The following is a 22,071-nucleotide window of genomic DNA, read 5'->3' as shown; positions in this document are numbered from 1 at the left end:
GAAATTGAGTTGAGCTCAATATACACTGTTACCGAGTGAACTTTATAAGAGATACAAGGACAGGAGTTGCGGCCATAAATATATCCCACTTACTAGTGTTATTAGTCTCTCTCTTTGCAGTGGCAGTGCAGAAGTCTATGACAACATGTGAACAAAAACATGCCTGTTGGTGGACTTAAGGTGTCTAGAGCTTGATATATTCTCCTTCCTGCTGTTTGTAACTTCAATTATTTAATAACTAAGATGACAACCCATGTTTCCAAGAAACTAACAGAAACAGACCTGAAACAAAGACACAGGGAGACTCGGGAAAACAACACAGGATGACGCAGGGAAATAACACAGACAAATCAGCAACGAGCACAAGAGGACACACACTATAAATACACACAGAGGAAGACACAGCTGAACCTAACTGACCCGACGAGACAGGGGAAACGTAAAATGAACACACTGACATAAGACATGGACTTTCACAATAAAACAGGAAATGCATAGACTGAAGTCAGAGGCACATTACAGACACTAAACAGAGGGAGCACAGAAACGAAACTCTAAGAACAGAGTCACCTCCCTGCCCTACTTGTTCAATATGGATTCCACTCAACGATAGTTCCAGGGGTACATCAGGTCACAGCCTGACCTTGCATTTTGGACAACTTCTCACTTATCACAGGGAATTTACTCCAGATCATTTATAATGAAAAACCTGAGTAAATGCCTCCCTCTGTAAGAAGAAATGTTAGGAACCCATTCTTCAGATTTAACATAAAATCAATACTCACACAGGAGTTTTGGAAACATGGGTTGTCTTCTTAGTTATTAAATAATCTAATTTAAAAACAGCAGGAAGGAGAACATGTCAAGCTCTAGACACTTTAAGTCCACCAACAGGCATGTCTGTACTGGGGTCTAAACCCCAGTACATAATCAGAAGAAACTAGAACACAAGATCATAATCATAATAATAATAATAAAAAACACAAACTACTGAGTCAAAAGACCCGGGATCATGACACCCAGCATGGTGCAACACTCATTTAAAGACTAGAGGCTCTGCAGGAAAAAGAAGTCCAGTACAATTTTCTATCCTACTTCTGTATTCTTAGTTTTGTACTATATCCAAAGTATCTTCCCCATTGGAAAGTACAGCGGAAAGATTCCAGTCCATCAGGTTCACTACCAGTTCCTTGAAATTGCTGAAGTTGTTCACTGGACGCTTTCTTTCACTTATTAATTTAACAACACTAATCCTGGTGTTAATGTAAGAAAGAAGAGGAGAATTTTACACAAAAACAAACAATCAAAAATACCATGCATAAATAGTCTACAAGAAGGGTTTCACTGTGATACCTCAAAGTTAAAGGGAGATTATACCAGTTTAACTGGACCCCGTTCAATTGAAAATCTATGACTGCTCCATGGAAAGCTGATAAATCTGTAACATGTCAGTGAAAAAGGAAAACAAAAAAGAAACAAAACACTATGTTGTTACAATCTGCCAACTAGAATAGGTAACTGGAATCTGCTAGGGACATAGAGCTGCAAAAGTTCAATAATGTAAGCTGGAACGTGTCCATGAAAAGCTCTAAAAGTCAGAACCAGAATCTTAAAACGGACTTTGAATTCACTGGGGAGCCAATGCAGGTGTATTAGCTATGGTGTCACATGCGAGTATTTAGAACATTTGGTCAGAAGCCTTGCTGCAGCGTTTCCAAGGATGTTCCAGGCAGTTTTTGCTTAGGCATATAAACAATGAATTAAAGTAATCCAAATATGATGAAATACATGCATGAATAACAACCTTCAGTTCAGTGATACAATAAGACTTAATTTAGCAATGTTTCTTAAGTGATAAAAGCAAGGCCAAACCAGAGATTTGACATGACCATCCAAAGTGAGAGCGGAGTCAAAAGTTACCCCAAGGTTCCTGATAGACGATTTAACAAATGTCGAAAGGGGACCAAGAGCTTTCATTATCTTAGGTTCAAATCTGTCAGGAGCACATACAAGGACTTCAGATTTTCCTTCATTAAGTTCGAGAAAGTTATTAGCCATCCAATCTTTATTGGAGTCTAAGCACTTATTCAGAATCTGCAGCTTAGAAACATCTTGGGACTTAAAACAAATGTATAACTGAATGTCATCTGCATAGCAGTGGTAGCAAGTGTCCTTAAAGGTGCTCAAAATATGCTGTAGAGGAAGTAGATATATTAGAAACAATAAAGGCCCCAATACAGAACCTTGTGGCACACCATAGGTTAGGGAGGTGGAAGATGACCTGTACTTGTCTTTCAGACAAATATGAGGAGAACCACTCTAAGGCAGATCCAGATACACCGACCCGATATTTCCACCTATCAAGCAAAATGTATTAAAGGCTGACGTAGGAGCAACATAAGCAGAATAGAACATTTTCATGAATTGTTTTGCTTCAAAATGTCAAAATGGAGACTCTAAGAAGAGCTGTTTCAGTAGAATGAGCTCTATGAAAGCCAGACCGAAACTTGTCAAGAATACTGTATTAGCCAAAATCTTAGCAAAGAGGCAGATAATGTCAAATGCAATGTTTCCACTACTGAGAAGATAGTTGTATTATGTTATACACTTGAATTGTCCAGATCAGAAAACTACCAGAACCTCTACTTTTATAGTGGTGGTCACATTGCTGCTGGCTGACTTATCAAGTATGTTTAATTAGCAATACTTGGACTCTTACCGTCTTAATTCCTGTAAACAGAGTAAGGGTATACTCAGTTTTTCATAGGACTGTAGGTGTTGGTACTCTATGAACAAGAGTATATTTTCATGTACTAAACTGCAAAATGACTACTACTTTGAAGTTACATTTAAATTGATAATTAGCGTATTGACAGAGCATATACTTGAACAAATTTAAGCCCAAGTTCTACTGAGTTTTCAGTCTCAGGATCATTAGAAGAGCTTTTACCAGTATCATAATATTTATTAAATATTTGTTTGAGGTTTATGTATACAAGACCTCTTCATAATCATCTGCATGATTAAGAGGTGTCATAGCACCTCTTTTGATCAGCAACAGCACTGGTTTGTTCTAAAACTGTCAGCTTTTGTGTGGAGGCGAGGAAGAAGGAACCCAAACGCAGGACTCGCAGGTAGGTGAAGACTGGTGAAGGTTTATTATAAGGAATGGATGAACAGAGGGTGAACTGACACTGACTGGCTGGATAACTGAATGGCTGACTGAATTGAGGGAACACACGGAAAGGACAACATCACACGAACATCAATGACACGACCAAGAACTGGTGAAACCGAGGAGCTTAAATACACAGGTGGAATGATGACAATGATTGGAAACAGGTGAGTACAGGGCTGAACATAATCCGACTAATGACACAAGCTGACATGGGAGAAAACAGGAAGTGAGAACATTAATGTGGCAAACTAAACTGAACATGAACAGAACTGAATCACTGGGTCAGCCACCCAGGAACCCTGACAAAAACACACAGAAAACATTTCAGAGACTCAATAAATCAAGATGGTTTTAGAAAAGACACACAACCAGATTTACATTCACATGTATATAAACTCTGAGAGTCTTAATACATTCATATTAACATTATCAATGAGTACAAAGGTGAAAGAGTTAATATCATAATGACAAAAAAATGATATTAACTGGGTTGAGAGTTGTTGCTGTATTGCGGAGTAAAAAATTATAGGCTGTCTGACATACAAAGAAATTACAGCATCATTTAGTTTTGTTTTTGGGTTGGTTTTTTGGGGGGGCAAAGGCTTATGTGATGAGACGCATATTTTGTGCTTTTATGGTTACATTACAACAATACAGTAAAAAGGGTTGAGTGGAGGGTATTTTTCATTGAACAGAGTGAAGTTAAGATGTTCTCCATTTCCACTTTCTGTGTTAGCAACATGCTAATGTTTAAGCTACATCTGCAGGAGTCTACTTTTTAAAGTAGCTATCACAATCTATCATCAGCCAAGTCACATAGTGAACAAACTGCGCAAAATCCAAACTACTGCCTGGGTTTTTGTCCAGCCTTTCCAAGAAGTTTTTTATCTTGCGCGGGTGGTCCTGAAAAACAATTATAGAACAATGAAAAAACAAGGACTGATATATTTTTCACATCATCATTACATTTGAATTCATGGTTTGATTTATAGATGTACAACAAGAATGGGTTGTACCTTCGACCATTTTTCCAAATCATTATTCAGGATTCTCTTCAGGTCTGCATTCTTTATCTTTTTGTCTCTTGGGTTACCTTGCTGAAATACATCAAGAAGTTTTTCCATGGCCTCTTCCAGTTTGCTCATTTTTGTTTCTGTGACAAATGTCCTACTGAAAAAGTCCAAGGGAAGTGAGGTTAGACACATTTGAATGTCCCTATGTTCAAATGCATACAGTGAGCTTAAGTTTTACTATGCCTGAAGTATCCTATGAACACTTTCATTTGTAACTGAATACAAAAATTATTTACATTAAACTGCATTTAATCCATATTTCATTCTGAGGATGTCAAAACAGCACATCTAAAATAAACTATAAATAAGAAAATATTTTCAAAACAAAGTAAGCAAGTGTACTGTAAGAAGAGTGAACGATAGTTTCAGTATTATCTTTTTACACCTAAACAAGATTCTGTAATTTTGTTCGGTATATTTTTGAAAGTAAACTGTTATTCATATTGAATTTATTTTACTGGATGCATAGAGGAGTAACCCTCATCTCTAGTTCTATAAGCCTTATTGGACATGACTGAATATTAAGTTTTAAAACTAATAATCATTTATCTGTTGAACTGATGTGTCATATATTGCCACAAAATGATGTACTCACCTCTGTAAAGATGTTGAGGAAAATCAGAGGATCCGAAGATATAATGTTCAAAGGCATCTAACTGTATTTATAGAGGGAGATAAGAATGAGGCCCGTCCTTTTGGGTGTTGCTGTAAGTGTCATCATCATCAGACGTCAGTACGGGTTCCACACTGTAGTCAGAAGCTCATTTCTGCTGCTAATTCTTTCGATCACAACCGACAACTGAGATTAACAGTGAAAGTACAAAACTGAAGATTGCAAACTTCACTTTTTCACTTTACTTCAAGTGTGCTGATTAAAAGTGCAATGAAAATAAACTATTAATGTATTTATTACAAGTGTACATCTCTCTTAGTAGTACTTAAATATAATTACAGTAAGTGCACTAGTTAGTCTTGATAATGAAATTATACAGAATACAGTGTATACCAGACCCAAACTAAACATTGGCATGAAATTGTATCCTTTATTTACAGATTAAGAAAACAATACTATGTTAACGTGGCATACAGTGACTTTTACAGAAACAAAAGCAGAACCCCCCCCCCACCCTTCAGCTCTTGGGTAATATAGCAACTGTAAATGAGGACGGAACAAATTAGTTTAATTTGACCGTGTTCACTCGAGAAACTATTCACTCGTCAGGACCTGTTCATGGAAACCTGATAAATGTATAATGTAGGTCTTTTAAACAAGAAAGAAACAAAACACTATGTTGTTACATCCTGCATACTGGAATAGGTAACTGAAATCTCTGATTATGCTTTATGTAAGCTTGACCTAGGTCAAAGCTAAGACACAGTCTGGTACATCAGGGGAGAACAGAAACTGAAAATGGGGAACATCTTAGCTTGACCTTGTTCAGTGGAAAAATACCCTCTATTCAACAGTGTGAATGTAATTTTGTATTGCAATGCAGTTTAAAGTATAAATGATTGTAATCCCAATGAAATCTAGGAGCCATCCTTGCCTAATTCCCAACCCATTTCAACTGGCTTCTAAGCTTTTCCTGTGTGGCTCTGTCCTTCACCCTATATCTAAGGGAGAGACCAGCTGCCCTTCAGATCAGTCTATAGGTCACTACTCATGGCCACCATAGCTCAAGGTAAGAATGTCGATTCATCTGCAAATCTGCTGATTTTCAAATATGGACATATTGTCAAAGTCAGCCAATGCATATGGTGTTGGTACTGAGAGAAGTGTATACAGTATACTGAAACTAGGTGAACAAGGGAGCCTTCTCTTCCATAGGGCTACCTTAAGTGAGATAGTATGTGACAGCTGCAACTGTATAAGTTTAGACAGGAGAGTTTGCCTTTATTCTGTGTTTTAGCAAATGAGAACCCACACGTGTAACAGCATCTCGGACCGACTGGGAGTCTGTTTCTTTATTGTCTCAAGGATGGAGTAAACACACAACACCACAAAACAGGACAACTGGATACCTGGTGAAAGAATTACATTTCTCCCCTCTCCTGGAAAACTGCACGCAGAAGAAATCTTGGCAGTTAAGCTATTCAGAAAGCAAATAGGACATTTAAGAGGAAGCACATTCCTGCTGCTGCTTTCACTACCCACAGCTCAGAGTCACAGTGAAAATGCCCAACTGAAAATACATTAATCATTTTTTTTAGTTTGCTTTATTAGAAGTACATTAAGTGTGCTAATTAAAAATGCAATGAAAATAAATTATAAATGTATTGACTACAAGCATACTTATTTCTTAGTAGTACTTCAATATAATTACTTAAAGTGCAGTAATTAGTACTTATAATTGAATGTGTCATATGTTGATACAATGCCAAACTGTATTATTGGAAAATTGTACATATACAGGGAGTGCAGAATTATTAGGCAAGTTGTATTTTTGAGGAATAATTTTATTATTGAACAACAACCATGTTCTCAATGAACCCAAAAAACTCATTAATATCAAAGCTGAATGTTTTTGGAAGTAGTTTTTAGTTTGTTTTTAGTTTTAGCTATTTTAGGGGGATATCTGTGTGTGCAGGTGACTATTACTGTGCATAATTATTAGGCAACTTAACAAAAAACAAATATATACCCATTTCAATTATTTATTTGTACCAGTGAAACCAATATAACATCTCCACATTCACAAATATACATTTCTGACATTCAAAACAAAACAAAACAAATCAGCGACCAATATAGCCACCTTTCTTTGCAAGGACACTCAAAAGCCTGCCATCCATGGATTCTGTCAGTGTTTTGATCTGTTCACCATCAACATTGCGTGCAGCAGCAACCACAGCCTCCCAGACACTGTTCAGAGAGGTGTACAGTTTTCCCTCCTTGTAAATCTCACATTTGATGATGGACCAAAGGTTCTCAATGGGGTTCAGATCAGGTGAACAAGGAGGCCATGTCATTAGTTTTTCTTCTTTTATACCCTTTCTTGCCAGCCACGCTGTGGAGTACTTGGACGCGTGTGATGGAGCATTGTCCTGCATGAAAATCATGTTTTTCTTGAAGGATGCAGACTTCTTCCTGTACCACTGCTTGAAGAAGGTGTCTTCCAGAAACTGGCAGTAGGACTGGGAGTTGAGCTTGACTCCATCCTCAACCGAAAAAGGCCCCACAAGCTCATCTTTGATGATACCAGCCCAAACCAGTACTCCACCTCCACCTTGCTGGCGTCTGAGTGGGACTGGAGCTCTCTGCCCTTACCAATCCAGCCACGGGCCCATCCATCTGGCCCATCAAGACTCACTCTCATTTCATCAGTCCATAAAACCTTAGAAAAATCAGTCTTGAGATATTTCTTGGCCCAGTCTTGACGTTTCAGCTTGTGTGTCTTGTTCAGTGGTGGTCGTCTTTCAGCCTTTCTTACCTTGGCCATGTCTCTGAGTATTGCACACCTTGTGCTTTTGGGCACCCAGTGATGTTGCAGCTCTGAAATATGGCCAAACTGGTGGCAAGTGGCATCTTGGCAGCTGCACGCTTGACTTTTCTCAGTTCATGGGCAGTTATTTTGTGCCTTGGTTTTTCCACACGCTTCTTGCGACCCTGTTGACTATTTTGAATGAAACGCTTGATTGTTCGACGATCACGCTTCAGAAGCTTTGCAATTTTAAGACTGCTGCATCCTTCTGCAACATATCTCACTATTTTTGACTTTTCTGAGCCTGTCAAGTCCTTCTTTTGACCCATTTTGCCAAAGGAAAGGAAGTTGCCTAATAATTATGCACACCTGATATAGGGTGTTGATGTCATTAGACCACACCCCTTCTCATTACAGAGATGCACATCACCTAATATGCTTAATTGGTAGTAGAGAGATACAATCGGGTCACAGGGGTAAATTCTTTCTGTGTTCTTAGTAGTGTGATATATCCAAAAGTCTCTCCCCTTCTCTTCCAGAACAAACTCATTTATTTTCTGTAGTTGTGTAACTCTACTCTGTCCAACAGACACACAATGTTGTTATAATATTGTGCACCATTCCAGCTGTCCACCGGAAGTGACAGCCGGAATCTCTCAGATTCCCCTGTGTTGAAGCCACAGAGAAATCCTCCTAAGGATTGGCTTCAAAAAACCCTACCATGACTATCCTTTCCAGCCTTACTGACTAAAGTGCTCAAAGCTCACACATATAACATGTGCTATCCTAAAGCTGTTTGGTTGTTTTTTTTGTACAGCTTTTGTAAAATTACAAATTAAAACAAAAATTAAGCCTTTTTTTTTTTTTTTACTTCATTTCAGTCTTATATACTATACATATCATTCATACACATATACACACAAATGCACATTCTGTAATGTCATTACATTGTTTTATCATGTAGATATAATCTGACACAATCACAGGCCAACAAAACACAGTGTTAGCTTCAACCATTTGCAGAACCACCTTTAGCAGCAATAACTGGAAGTACTGGTTTTCTGTATGGCTTTATCCATCTCCAACATCATTGTAGAGGAATTTTGTCCTGCTGCTCTTTACAACATTTATTTGTTTCACTGAGGTTTATTCATTCTAGGTTCTGCCACAGCATTTCATTTAGGTTCAGGTCTAAACTTTGACTAAACCGCGATTGCAACTATTTGATTTTTTTTATCTTTTTTTTTTTTTTTTAACATTCTGTTGTAGATTTCATGTTGAAAACAAGTAGAGAGAGACAAGTGATAGAGGCACCAAACAGCAAGAAAAATAGAAAAAAAAACACATGACAGGAATTAATGTTGTGAAGGAGGGCAAGCATAGTTTTTTATGTGGCAGACGAGGGCAGGTATGAGGTTTTTTCGTTGATATGCAATGGTTTTCTCCAAATATGGCACTGGCCAAACTTCTCTACTTTGGTCTCGTCTGTCCAAAAGACATTGTTCCAGAGGTCTTGTAGTGTTCTAAGTTGCAGCTTTGCAAACCAAAACTGTGCTGCCATATTTCAGACAGAAACGGTCTTCTTCTGGCAACTCTACCAAACAACCCATAATTGTTCAGTCTTTTTCTGATTGTGCTGTGGTGAACATTAAGCACGTCTCCTAAAACCTGTCTGAGATGTAGCTCTTGAGTTTTTTGCCGCTTCTTTGAGCACTGCACAATTTGACCTATGTTTTGAATTCTCCTGGGAAGACTGAAAACTGTCATGAAGGTTTTGGTGAACAAAATCTTGTTCTTCTGAACAATCTGTAGAACGATGAACCTTATAACACATTCGAGGTTTATGCAATTCAAGGTCGTTGTTGAGGTTTTTCCTCCTTGGCACTGTCACAACACAAACATCAATGCTCCAGACTCGCAAACTGTCAAAGCACTGCTTTTATATGTCTTGATGGATGCTTAATCATCAAATATGTTATTTTCATTCAGTACTTTAAGAAGCTTTGTCCCACCAAACCTGTCATGGAAGTTAAAGCTATAATTTGTGAGGTTGTGTGTGAAATGCCAAATATGATTACTTATGTGGTTGTTGTTTTTGTTATAACAGAATTATATTCATTCTATCAAAATCATTTTTTCACATAATTATTTTTTGCACTGATCTCGTTTTTTGCTTCATATTGCAAGAGACAATCAACTAATTGTCTTAACGGTAAAGCAGCGTGCACTTCTCGAAATAAAAATCCCATAGACCCAGAGACACACAGCTGTTTTTGTAAAGTATGTCAACAGTTATTATATGTTGTGTGTATGTATATTTCAGCTCAAAATCAAATTTATTACAGCCTTTTTATGCAGCACATTCTCAGCCCCCCCAAGAGACCAATAAAGCACATAATCTTAACCACATGTTGTTCTTCTATAGCTCTTAATCTCTACGATGTAAGGCTGCTGCTCTGAGACCAGTTTGGCTCTCATTTTGTGTTTAAGTTTCGCATGTGGTCTTGGCATTGCTCCTAAAGCAGTTTTGTTTGTAGAAACTCCATTGGTGGAGTCATATTCCACCTCTTAGGCTTACAGTAAGAGACACACTGGTTTTAACATTTGTTTTCTTACAGTTTTCCTTCATGTAGCAGAACTAATATGAATTTGATTCCTGGGCTATGCGGTGACATTGGATTTTATATTGCAGGCTGTGTGATATTTTATTCTGTTATTTATTTAACCAAATCAAAACTCGAGTCACAATCACACATAGCAGTAGAGTACAGTAAAGTGTCTACATTCACTTTGTAAATGAGAAGATTTTTTCCAACTATGTATCAGGGTTATTGTGCCAGTTTTTTTCATCTCAAGCAGATGTTCTGCTTGCAACTAAGCTCAGAATCCGTCTCCTCCTATTCCTCCTGGGAATCATGCATATATATCAGATTTTAACAGTGGTCCTAAATCAGTGCCTTGTGTGTAGAAACTCCATTTGTGGACTCATACTCCACCTCCACATTGAAGACACACTCATCTCAAACCTGCTAAAGCTTTGGTAAATAATCCAGGACAGTTTTCGAGCTTACTACGAGCCATGAAGCATTTGTTCTTGGTGGTTTGGGGTTTGCTGCCTCTTCAGTGGGTACACAGCAGGAGCAATGACAGGACAAACTGCAAGCCAGTTACAGCCAACTTTTGTCAAGGTGTGGGGTACACCACTACCCTTCATCCAACGGGAGTTCAAGGCTACAGCCTGCAGCAAATTGGTCAGATCATGGAGACTGCTTGTTCACCGCATGTTGCCAAACTTATGTGTCGCATTGTTGTGCCTGAATGCAGCTTCTGGCCTCCAAGGCTCTGATGTAAGACTTTACCTGAGAGCAACTATGCACAGGTGAGTATAAAATGATAAGAATGTAACGTTTTGCTCTTACTGGCAAATGAAACACAATCTACTCGACTGAACCTATTTAGAAAACAAATTAGCACATTACTGAGCTTTACTTGAACATTTCTTTGTCTGACAGCTTTTTATTTTTAGTTACTACATTTTTGCACATAAATCCCTATTTTCTATTAATTACATTTTAAAAACAGGCTGAAGGAAACAATAACATATAACACAATCCTTCTGGTGGATCCATGATCTGTGCTTAGCACAATGAGATCGAGAGGCAAACCACATATAATTCATACATTATTTATACCCTTTTACTTATGGGCTAAATTGGGCCGCAATGACATTTTAGTGCAGGTGGTTGTGCTCATAAATTGGAAAGTATAGAGAGTTGTATTAAGTGCAACAAAATATATTATAAACATATTCATTACAAGTACACTTTTCTTTTGGTAAAACTTAAAGGTAACTACAAAACTGTAATAATTTAAAGTTACATTTAAATTGACAATTAGTGCATTGACAGAGCATATACTTGAAACAAGTTTAAGCCCAAGTTCCACTGAGCCTTCAGTCTCAGGATCATAAGAAGAGCTTTTATCAATCTTATAATATTTATTAAATATTTGTTTGAGGTTTTACCCTAAGCTTTATATTGACAAGAGCATCTGAAGATGCTCAGCAACAGCTCAGCAACAGCACTGATTTGTTATAAAACACACAGTAGGAAACATTTCAGAAACTCGTTAAATCAACATGATTTAAAAAAAAAGACACACCAACCAGATTTAAATACACAACTATATAAACTCTGAGAGTTTTAATAAATTCACATTTATGTTATCAATCAGTACAAAGGTGAAAGAGTTGCTGTATAATGACAAAAAAAAATTACATTAACTGGGTTGAGAGGATGATATTTCCTGCTGAACACGGTCAAGCTGAGATCTTCCCCATTTCCAATTCCTTTGTTAGAAACAAGCTGAGAGTAACAGTCTATTTTTGAAAGTAGTAATGACTGCACATCATCAGTCGAGTCACATAGTAAACAAACTCGTCAAAGTTCACACAGTCATGTGGGTTTTCATCCAGCTCCCTCAAGATGTTGTCACGTTTTGTCTTATCCTTGCAGTTCTGAAAAACAATGGTGGAACAATGAAGACTCAAGGACTGATAAGTACATTTTTCACATCATGACTAGATTTGGATTTATGGTGGCTATACAAAGAGAACGAGTTGTACCTGCAGCCAATTATCCAGCTCTGCTCTCAGGGTTCTCTTCAGGTCTTTTTTCATCATTGTTTGGCTCCGTGTGCATTTCTGTTTAAATATGTCAAGAACTTTTTCCATTGCCTCTTCCAGTTTGCTCATTTGTGGTTCCATGGCAAATGTCCTACTGAGAAAGTCCAAGGGAAGTGAGGTTAGACACATTTGAATGTGCCTGTGTTTAAATTCATCCACTGAACACTGAAAGTTTTACAATGCCTGAAGTATCACTTCTATTTGTAACTGAATACAAAAATGATTTACATTAAACTCTATTTATGCCATATTTTTTCAAAGGATATCCACACAGCACATAAATAATACTATACATTCAACAATATCGTGAAAACAAATGAAAGAAATGCAAAACACAAGGAGAGTGAACGATAGTTTCAGTGTTAACGTTACATTTAAACACGAGTCTGTAATTTTGTTCTGAATATTTTTGAAGGTAAATTTTTCTTCACATTGAATTTATTTTACTGGCTGAATAGACAAGTAACCCTCATCCACAGTGATAAGCATTACTGGACATGACTGAACGTTAACTTTTAAAACTTTTAGTTAGTAATCTGTTGATCTGAAGTGTCATATATTATCTCAAAATGATGTACTCACCTCTGTAAAGATGTTGAGGAAAATCTGAGGATTTGAAGATATAATGTTCAAGGGCATCTCACTGTTTTTATAGGGAGATAAGAATGAGGCCCGTCCTTCTGGGTGTTGCTCTAAGTGTCATCATCATCAGATGTCAGTGTCATATTTCAAGGTTTCATACTGTAATCTGTATATTGCATTTTAATCAATTGTGACTGTTACAATATAAAAGGTTACTTTCTGTTTATTTTGGCTTTGTCATTTGTTAGTTCTTTCTCTCTTGGTAAACAGCATGCAGAAGAAATATTGACTGAAATACTGATATTCGGAAAACAAATCAGACAGAGTCAAATGCAAAGTTAAATTTATTCATATAGCACATTTAAAACAAGGGCTGTTGCCCAAAGTGCTGTACATCTAAAATAATCAAGTAAAATAATTAGGATTATTAGGATTTTACTTAAATGTACTGATCGATAATTTGAATTGAGGTCTAAGCCAGATTGATAAAGGAATAATTCAACAATAATAAAAGATTTTTTGTTTATACTTTGTTTATATTTTATTAGTCTTTTATTTATCTTTTACTTATAAATATAAGTAAAAAATACTATGTTGCAGTGATGTGCAGTGACTTTTATTAAAACTCAAGCAGAGATGATCTATTTTCAAACACAAAAAAATACCATCTCTGTAAAAATAAAAGTGTATTATAGGAAAATTGTGCATAAAATATCAAAGGTAAAAATAATGCATTTTTTAATAATAATTCTTTATATTATATTCTATACATTATATGCAATTTCAATTCAGTTTTATTAGAGCCAAATTACAATAGTGGCTAAATATTGTAAGGTAAAGAGCTTACAATAATAGGGAGAAACCCTAACAATCAGATGACAGTGGGAAAGGAAAAACCTTTTAATTGGAAGACTTCTCAAACAGAACAAGTCTCAGGTTAGGGGCAGCCATCTACTGTTTGGGACTATTTGGGAGTTTCGGGAGAGAGACAAGCCAAAGACATGCTGTGGAAGGGTTGGTGGAAGAGAGCCAAAGGTCAATAATAACTCATAATTCAATACAGAGTAGTGTATATACACATAATGTGTGAAAGAAGAGGAAATGTTCAGTGGACCATAGTAAACCCCCAGCAGCCAAAGTCTATTGCAGCATTACTAAGGGTTATGTTGCAATCGCAACTTTATTCTAAACAGGATCATCTGACCCACTTCCTGCTCTTTCTTTCCCATTCTTTATAAAGAAGTTTCATTTATTACTTATTACATCCCTCTGAAAAACCCCTCACTGCTCTGAATGAAATGTCCATTCTAACAAATAATGCAAATATTAAAGTATTAAAAGCTTCTCTCTCTCTCTATCATCAGCTTTCCTTGCTAATGTACTGAAAAAGTTATTAACTAGTTTTTCATACTCTGTCTTCTCTCTATCATACAGGTTAGCTCCTTCAGGTTATAACACACTGCTTTTCAGCAAAAGCTGCTGCTAAATCAAAATATGAAGGCAAACTGTTCCATTTTTACTATGGGAGAGAAAGCGGCGAAAAGGGCATGAAAGGGCATGAATAGCAGCCTTTACTGGCACAAAGCAAAATTTTAAATCCAGTCCACAATTAGAATCACAAACAGTCACAAACAAACAGAGAAAAGAAAAGACCAGAATACGTAAATTAGAAATAAGTAATTTATTAGTCCACCACCTAATAAAAGGTTTATGTCAAACGTGCCCTAAACTAACATAATTGGTAATTATCAATAATCAAAAATTGTTTTCATTTGTGTAGTGGTTAATTCATCAGTATGCCCAGTGTTGGGAAGGTTACTTTTAAAATGTATTCCACTACAGAATACTGAATACATGCCCCAAAATGTATTCTGTAACGTATTCCGTTACGTTACTCAATGAGAGTAACGTATTCTGAATACTTTGGAATACTTAATATATTATCATGCTGTTTACAACTACATGAATGTCCTATTGCTGTGATTTATTACTGTTACTGAAGGTCCGCGGCTCCTAAACGTAGTAAAGGGACCTCTGGCTAATACGTCGGGTTCGTGTCGGGCTGGTAGCCGAAAACTAGCTTTACTTTGTTGTCTGGGTCAACTTTGCTTGCGGGAGACAGAGAGAGGCGTTGAAAGGCTGCTCCAACGGAACTTATTTTTTCCGGAGGAAAACACGAACACAGTGTACAGTTGAGTCTTAATAGCTTACTTACAAATGGGCTCCTCAGGCACTCTTCTTGGCTGCTGTGGTTATTATTATATTTACATGCTTCCAGCTCCCGTTTTTGCTCCGTGACAGCTCGGACTTTTCCTTTCTCTCCCTCCCTCGCTCACAGACACATAACGGGTATGGTAGTCCATTCTCCCTGCAGCACGGACTACACTGCCCATCAGGCTACATGCTTTAGAGCTATGCCTGTAGCATTCTGTCTATTAGCTTAGCACAACAACAACAACAAAAAAGCGCTCTCTCACCCAGGAAACACGCAGAGAGAGAGCGCGTCACTCTGTAACCATGGCAACCGTAATGCTCCCGCCTGGAACAACAGAACATAGCTGTCAAACAAACCCAAACAGTCCGGACCCGCGACAATATGAAACAGGGAAGTACCGCCGTGTATTCCATTTATTTCAACAAAGTAACTGTATTCTGAATACCACCTTTTTAAACGGTAACTGTAACGGAATACAGTTACTCATATTTTGTATTCTGAATACGTAACGGCGGTACATGTATTCCGTTACTCCCCAACACTGAGTATGCCCACGATTGAAACAATATTTTAAATAATAAAATCTAGTTATTGTTGTCATCAATACATTTTCAAATGTATTGTTAATGCATGGTAATGCATTGCATTATTTTCAATTAATATACCAAATTACAGTTATTTACTTTCTTGAAAAGAAAAATCAGTTCTAGTGGTTAAATGTTATACTTGATTTACTTGTAACTTCTCAGAGAGGTCCAGTGTGTTTATTAAAAAAAAAAAAATGGGTATAAAAATGTGAATTCAGTTATTTGCCTAATTATTGGTTTATGGCATACTTCTAAATTATTTGTGTTTCTTCCTTTTATTCCAGGTGGTCTAATGACTGTGTTAATCATTGGTTGTCCATTGAATGATATGAAGAAGTAAATAATCTCACAGAAAACACTAAACAGGGTCATCTGACTCGCTTTCTGTTTTTTGACTTTTCATTTCACTCGGTAACTGCTACTGAAGCGGATCAGACTGTAGTTATTATGGTGCCCAAGTTTTCTGGACAGCTCCTCGTGGGCCTTGGAGATGGAGAAGAAGAAGCAGAAAAAGGTCTGTGATTGGCTGAACTCTTCCACTCTGTCAGTCTGCAGTATAGAGAAAGTTAAAGGTGGGTTGAAGTCCAGCACTATTTTATTTTAAGTGTTGATATAGTGTAAATATAATATGTTCATTATTTGATGCTCACCTCTATCCATAAATGGCATAAACATAACTAAATATATATACATACATTTCTTTCTGTTCGCACCACAAACACATGACCCTACACTGTGTTCACTGCATCATTCCATCGTTGCACTGATCACCACCTGCATTCATGTATATATCTACCTGCTTAGCACTTTTAATTTTCATTTTTATGTTTATTTAAGCATTGTCTGACAGTATGTTTTGCACTAAGTACCACAGCAATTTCCTAATGTTGTAAACCTGCTCAACATTTGGCAATAAAACCCTTTCTGATTCTGATTCTTCTTAGAACTGGCTCAGCTGTTCACCTTCCGCTGGACACCCATTCATCAGCTGGCAACAATGTTTGTGAGAGGGAGTAAGAAGGATTTCACTGTGATTCCTCAAAGTTTAAGGAAGATTATCAAATGTGATGTAAATCTAAACACAAAAAGACATTTTAGGGCAGTGGTCCCCAACCCCCGGGCCGCGACAGTTGAGGATCGGGTGTGAAATTTATGGTTTTCAGGGTTTTTAATCGTTTTTATTGTTAACTCAGTTTCCCTGGGTCTTTTCCCGTGTGTTATGAATAAATCTTCTTTTTTTGGTACTGGTACTCGTTTTATTTTGTTGTATTTATTCACGACACCTTAAAGGCCGGTCCGTGAAAATAGTGTCGGACATAAACCGATCCATGGCGCAAAAAAGGTTGGGGACCGCTGTTTTAGGGAACTTAGATATGATTAATACCTTTGTCACATTTGCAAGATTAGCATGAAGCTGCAAGTATTAGTCAGCTCTTGGGTAATACAGAAACTGGGGGGAGGGAATAATGCAATTACTCTTTTCAAAGGAAAAAAAAAGAAGGTTCTAAAAGTAAAACCAAGGAAAAGAAAAAACCCACAATGTTGTTAGAATTTGCTGACATAATATACAGGACCTGGAAATCCCGAAGTTAAAATGGGATATGCATCATTGAGAATGACCAATCAAAGATCCTGTGGGATTTCCAGATACACACGGAAATCTCATGATAGCTAACAAACCGCCCATGGCAGTCGTGGACAAGCAGAGGAAGAAGAAGAGTGATAGATACCAAGTGATAGTAACACCAGGGAAAAGGAACAAGAGAAGCTGGAAAAATACCTGGGCTGAGAGAGGAGAAGAGAAAAGATGCGGAGGGCGAAGGCATCACTGGTCCCCGTGGTAATCTGAACACTTGGGGCAGTGACCCCCAACGCAAACAAACAACAAACAACACAAACAACACATCTGGACAACTTCTCAGACTTCCGTTGATTGAGCGAAATTGATGATCTTTAAACACAGACAATAACCTAACAGGTTGTTTCATCAAGAAACCCATCCATATTTTGCAGTGATGTCTTTTTCTAGGTCATATTGCATAAGACTATCAACTAATTGTCTTACCGGTAAAGCAGTGCACTCTTCTCGAAATAAAAATTCCAGAAACGTCACGTGTTCACAGCTGTTTTTGTAAAGCAGTTATTATTTTCTAAAACATTCCGAGGACATGTTTAGGTCAAAGTCAGATTTATTACAACAGTTTTATGCAGCACATTCTCAGCCCCCGCAAGACACCCATAAAGCACATAATCATAACCACGTGTTGTTCTTCTATAAAGCTCTTTATCTCTATGATGTAAGACTGCTGCTCTGAGACCAGTTTGGCTCTCATTTAGTGTTGAGGTTTGTATTGACATGTGGTCTTAGCTTTGCTCCTAAATCAGTTTTGCTTGTAGAAACTCCATTGGTGGAGTCGTACTCCACCTCTAAGGCTTACAGTAAGAGACACGCTGGTTTTAACATTTGTTTTCTTACCGTTTTTCTTCAAGTACTAGAACTAATACGAATTTGATTCTTAGGCTATTCAGTAACATCGGATTTTATATTGTAGGCTGTGTGATGAAGTATTCTGTTATTTATCTGGTAAAATCAAAACTTGAGTCACAATGACAGCAGAGTACAGTAAAGTGTTCACATTTACTTTGTAACTTTGTTATTTTCTGACCAGATGTCAGGGTTATTGTGCCAGTGTTTGCCAATACACTCTCACCCCCAGGCGTGAAAGCACATAACCACAAGCAGATGTTTTGCTTGCAACTAAGCTCAGAATCGGTCTCCTGCTCTGAGATCAGTTTGGTTCTTATTTGTGTTGGGCAACCTGTTTAAATGTGACCTTAACAGTGGTCCTAAATCAGTGCTTTGTTTGTAGAAACTCCATTTGTGGACTCATACTCCACCTCCACATTCTCACATAGTTTAGCAAACCTCCTAAAGCTTTGCTAAACTATCCAGGACAGTTTTCAAGCTTACTACGAGCCATGAAGCATTTGTTTTTGGTGGTTTTGGGTTTGCTGTCTCTTCAGTGGGTACACAGCAGGAGCGATGACAGGACAAACTGCAAGCCATTTACAGCCAGCTTTTGTCAAGGTGTAGGGTACACCACTACCCTTCATCCAACAGGAGTTCAAGGCTACAGCCTGCAGCAAATTGGTCAGATTGTGGAGACTGCTTGTTCACCGCATGTTGCCAAACTTATGTGTCGCATTGTTGTGCCTGAATGCAGCTCAGAGGACGATAGCAGGTTGAAACCATGCCGAGCTCTCTGTGTACAAGTCAAGGCAGACTGTGAATCCACCCTCAGAGCAAAGCGGTTGTCCTGGCCTACAAGGCTCCGATGTGAGACTTTACCTGACAGCAACTGTGTAGGGGTGAGTATAAAATAATAAGAATGTAACGTCCTACGCTGTCTGGCAAACGTAACGCAATATACCTGACTGAACTCAACAGTCATAATCATGAATGTTTTTGGGTTTTTTTATTAACCAGCTTTTAGCATCAATATCATGGGATATTCAATATTAAAACTGCACAGTCTTTGATACTGTGGATTTTTGATGTTTTTTTTCCTGATTATTAACTGGAAAAAGTGCTTTTTGTTTAATGTTTCATGCATCACCTCACATGTGGAATAGAGCACAAGTTAAAGCATATGAAAGGTCTCATTTTCACCCAATTATTTAATGGATTGCTTCACAATTTATTGTTGCATTGTCTGTCCCTTTCACTGACATTAACAAACTTTAAATGGGAACATCCAGTTATTGTAACACTTCATGGTATTGTCCTCATCTCCTGGCTAACATTCAGCTCATCTGTTTGTGTTTTTCACAATTTGTCAATTCATGCAGTCATTCCACAAGTATGTAGAAATGAAAATGCAATGCCTCTTTAAGACTCTTCATTTCATCAAATTTCATGTATAAAACCAAATGCACCAATATCAGAAGAGAGTGCACGCCTTTATACTCCCATTAATATTAAAAATATAAAGTAAAAGATTTATGTTTGTGTTCATCCAGGCGTCATCAGTCATCAGTGTTACTCAGACACCGCCTTCAGCATGTCAGCCAATCACGGTTCCTTTCTGCAAAGACATGACTTACACAGAAACTGTGCTGCCCAGGCAGGAAACCCAAGACAATATAGCCTTAACAATAAACCGGTTTAATCCACTTGTGACATCAGGATGCTCCCCTCATCTGAAGCCATTCTTATGCTCCGTCTACGTTCCTGAGTGTGTGTCAGGAAAACCTCGTCCACCTTGCAGAACACTCTGTGAGCATGCAAGGTCCAGCTGTGGAGCACAGATGAGAAGTTTAAGTTTGGAGTGGCCCGAAGCTCTCAAGTGTGAAGCATTTACCACAGAGTCCTGTGAACATGTAAGTAATATGAAGATAAACAATATTCACAAAGACGCTTATACACTGTGATGAAAGCTCTTACTCTTTCACTTGCCTTTCTGGCTGAGTAGCTCAAATCTGTTTCAGCTCTGCGTATGTTTGGGAATATGTTTTTTTATACTTGTAACTATATCAAATAGTAAGTGCTGGTTAATGACAATAAATGATAGTACATTTATTCATCCATTTTCTTCCACTTCTTCAATGTGGCAGGGGGGGAGTAGACCCTGGACAGGTTGTCGCAGGGCTTCCACAAAGAGACAGACATCCAGTCACAGTCACACTGACACCTTTGGCCAGTTTAGAATAACTGATCGACCATTACATTTCCCCTTTACAACAGTCAGCTTTTCAGTTGCCTTAGAATGAAGACATGGTGAAGTCACTCTTCCAGCATGCTCTCTAGTTAGCCAAGTTTTGGCCAAGGGAAACTTTGGCTGCTCACAAACCCTTAGACCTGATAGAATAAGACAGACAAGTATCACAGGACAGAAAAAAATAGTTTGGATATACTCTCTTTGGCAATAAGAGTTAAAATGAGCATGCAGATTTGTAGCTAATGAGCAATGACATTGTTAATTCATTCTTCTAATCATCCACTTAATTACCTGTTTATCATTATTATTATTATTATTATTTACCAGTTCATGTTCGCGGGAATCCTCTTACTGTGACGCTGCTAGCCACTGCACTACTGTGCTTCCCAGCATTGTTGACATTTAAGTGATTTATGTTTCTGTTCATCCAGGCTCCAGTCATCAGTGTTAGTCAAGCATCCTCTGCAGCATGTCAGCCAATCACCGTTCCTCTCTGCAAAGACCTGCATTACACAGAAACTGTGCTGCCTGAGCAAGAAACCCAAGATGATATAAGGTTGGAGATACATCAGTTTTATCCACTTGTTAATGTGAGGTGCTCCTCCCACTTAAAGCCGCTATTGTGCTCCGTCTACGTTCCTGAGTGTGTGTCAGGGAAACCTCGTCCTCCCTGCAGAACTCTCTGTGAGAAAGCAAAGTCCGGCTGTGAGCCACTGATGAACAAGTTTGGCATAGCATGGCCTGAAAAACTGAAGTGCACAGCATTTACTACAGAGTCCTGTGAGCATGTAAGTCTGACAAAACACTCTAACACTGTCGTGTCAAACTCAATTTAGTCATGGGCTACCTATGACCCAGTTTAGACCAGTAAAACCAATGCACTGTAATGGAATACATTCTCAGATCATTAATCTGATGAACAGCCGAGGTTTTTAAAAAAGCTGAAACCATAAGAGTAATAAGACACCCAATACCTCACATTGTTAAACATTTACGAGACAACAGAAGCTACTATTTCCTGTGAAATTATTTCTCGTTTAATAAGTGATCTGTTTACATAACAGATGATGTACAGCCCTTAGATGCCTTAAGAAAAAAAGTGCAAATTCAACAGATTATCTCATTTGTCCCCATTTATTATTTTAAAGTATTCATAGTAGTATTTGTCCATTTTATGGCTCAACCAATCTACTGAGATTAATTTTTTAATACTTTTTCATACTTAAAAAAACATCTTTAAGGTCACAGGGTATAAAAAACATTTTGATTGTAGATTTGTACAAACCAAAAAATGTCAAACCTAATGAGTCCAGGTTTCATGGTGACGTACAACAAAAACAGATTTATTTGGACTTCAAAGACAGTTTTTAACATCACAAGCAGGAGTGAGTTACAACAGCACATGATTACCCTTCGTGGTGTCTTGTTCTGCTGTTATGTACATTTTTTCTGTCACCATACTGATATTCCCATCGTATTTGCAAGTCTATGTATAATTTGGTATTTAAACATTTTTTAGGCTTGAGTTGGATTTTTGTGGCACATATTTACATAAAGACCATGTTTCACTATAAAATTATTATCATTATAAAAGAGAGAAATGTATCGCATG

The 22,071-nt window shown here is 37.7% G+C and overlaps 1 protein-coding gene and 2 long non-coding RNA genes across 5 annotated transcripts in view; 1 reads left to right on the top strand and 2 right to left on the bottom strand.

Annotated features, from left to right (window-relative positions):
• Positions 1–3,135: 3,135 nt before the first annotated feature.
• Positions 3,136–4,983, bottom strand: LOC116325132. The gene is made up of 3 exons (XR_004199830.2): positions 4,847–4,983; positions 4,195–4,348; positions 3,136–4,081 (listed from the first exon to the last, which is right to left on the bottom strand). It is a non-coding gene; the product is annotated as an uncharacterized LOC116325132 (long non-coding RNA).
• Positions 4,984–11,842: 6,859 nt separating this feature from the next.
• On the bottom strand, positions 11,843–13,559 carry LOC116325097. The gene is made up of 3 exons (XR_004199828.2): positions 12,940–13,559; positions 12,298–12,451; positions 11,843–12,189 (listed from the first exon to the last, which is right to left on the bottom strand). It is a non-coding gene; the product is annotated as an uncharacterized LOC116325097 (long non-coding RNA).
• The window catches only part of LOC116325128 (atrial natriuretic peptide-converting enzyme-like), a 14,162-nt gene continuing 4,438 nt past the window's right edge, over positions 12,348–22,071 (top strand). Inside the window, exons 1-6 of one of the 3 annotated variants that reach the window (XM_039620182.1) lie at positions 12,348–12,475; positions 16,169–16,313; positions 16,686–16,754; positions 18,966–19,110; positions 19,762–20,121; positions 20,891–21,247. In XM_039620182.1, coding sequence (XP_039476116.1) covers positions 19,837–20,121; positions 20,891–21,247 — 642 coding nt within the window. In that variant the 5' untranslated portion in view covers positions 12,348–12,475; positions 16,169–16,313; positions 16,686–16,754; positions 18,966–19,110; positions 19,762–19,836. Of the gene's footprint in view, positions 12,476–13,056; positions 13,072–16,168; positions 16,314–16,685; positions 16,755–17,021; positions 19,111–19,761; positions 20,122–20,890; positions 21,248–22,071 lie in introns of those variants that run through there. The other 2 variants (XM_039620181.1, XM_031745944.2) reach the window with 2 other exon arrangements.

The sequence above is a fragment of the Oreochromis aureus genome, linkage group 11 (genome assembly GCF_013358895.1).
Source record: "Oreochromis aureus strain Israel breed Guangdong linkage group 11, ZZ_aureus, whole genome shotgun sequence".
Taxonomy (NCBI): domain Eukaryota; kingdom Metazoa; phylum Chordata; class Actinopteri; order Cichliformes; family Cichlidae; genus Oreochromis; species Oreochromis aureus.
The sequence above is the reverse complement of the archived record's forward strand: the minus strand, read 5'-3'. Positions and strand labels throughout refer to the sequence as shown.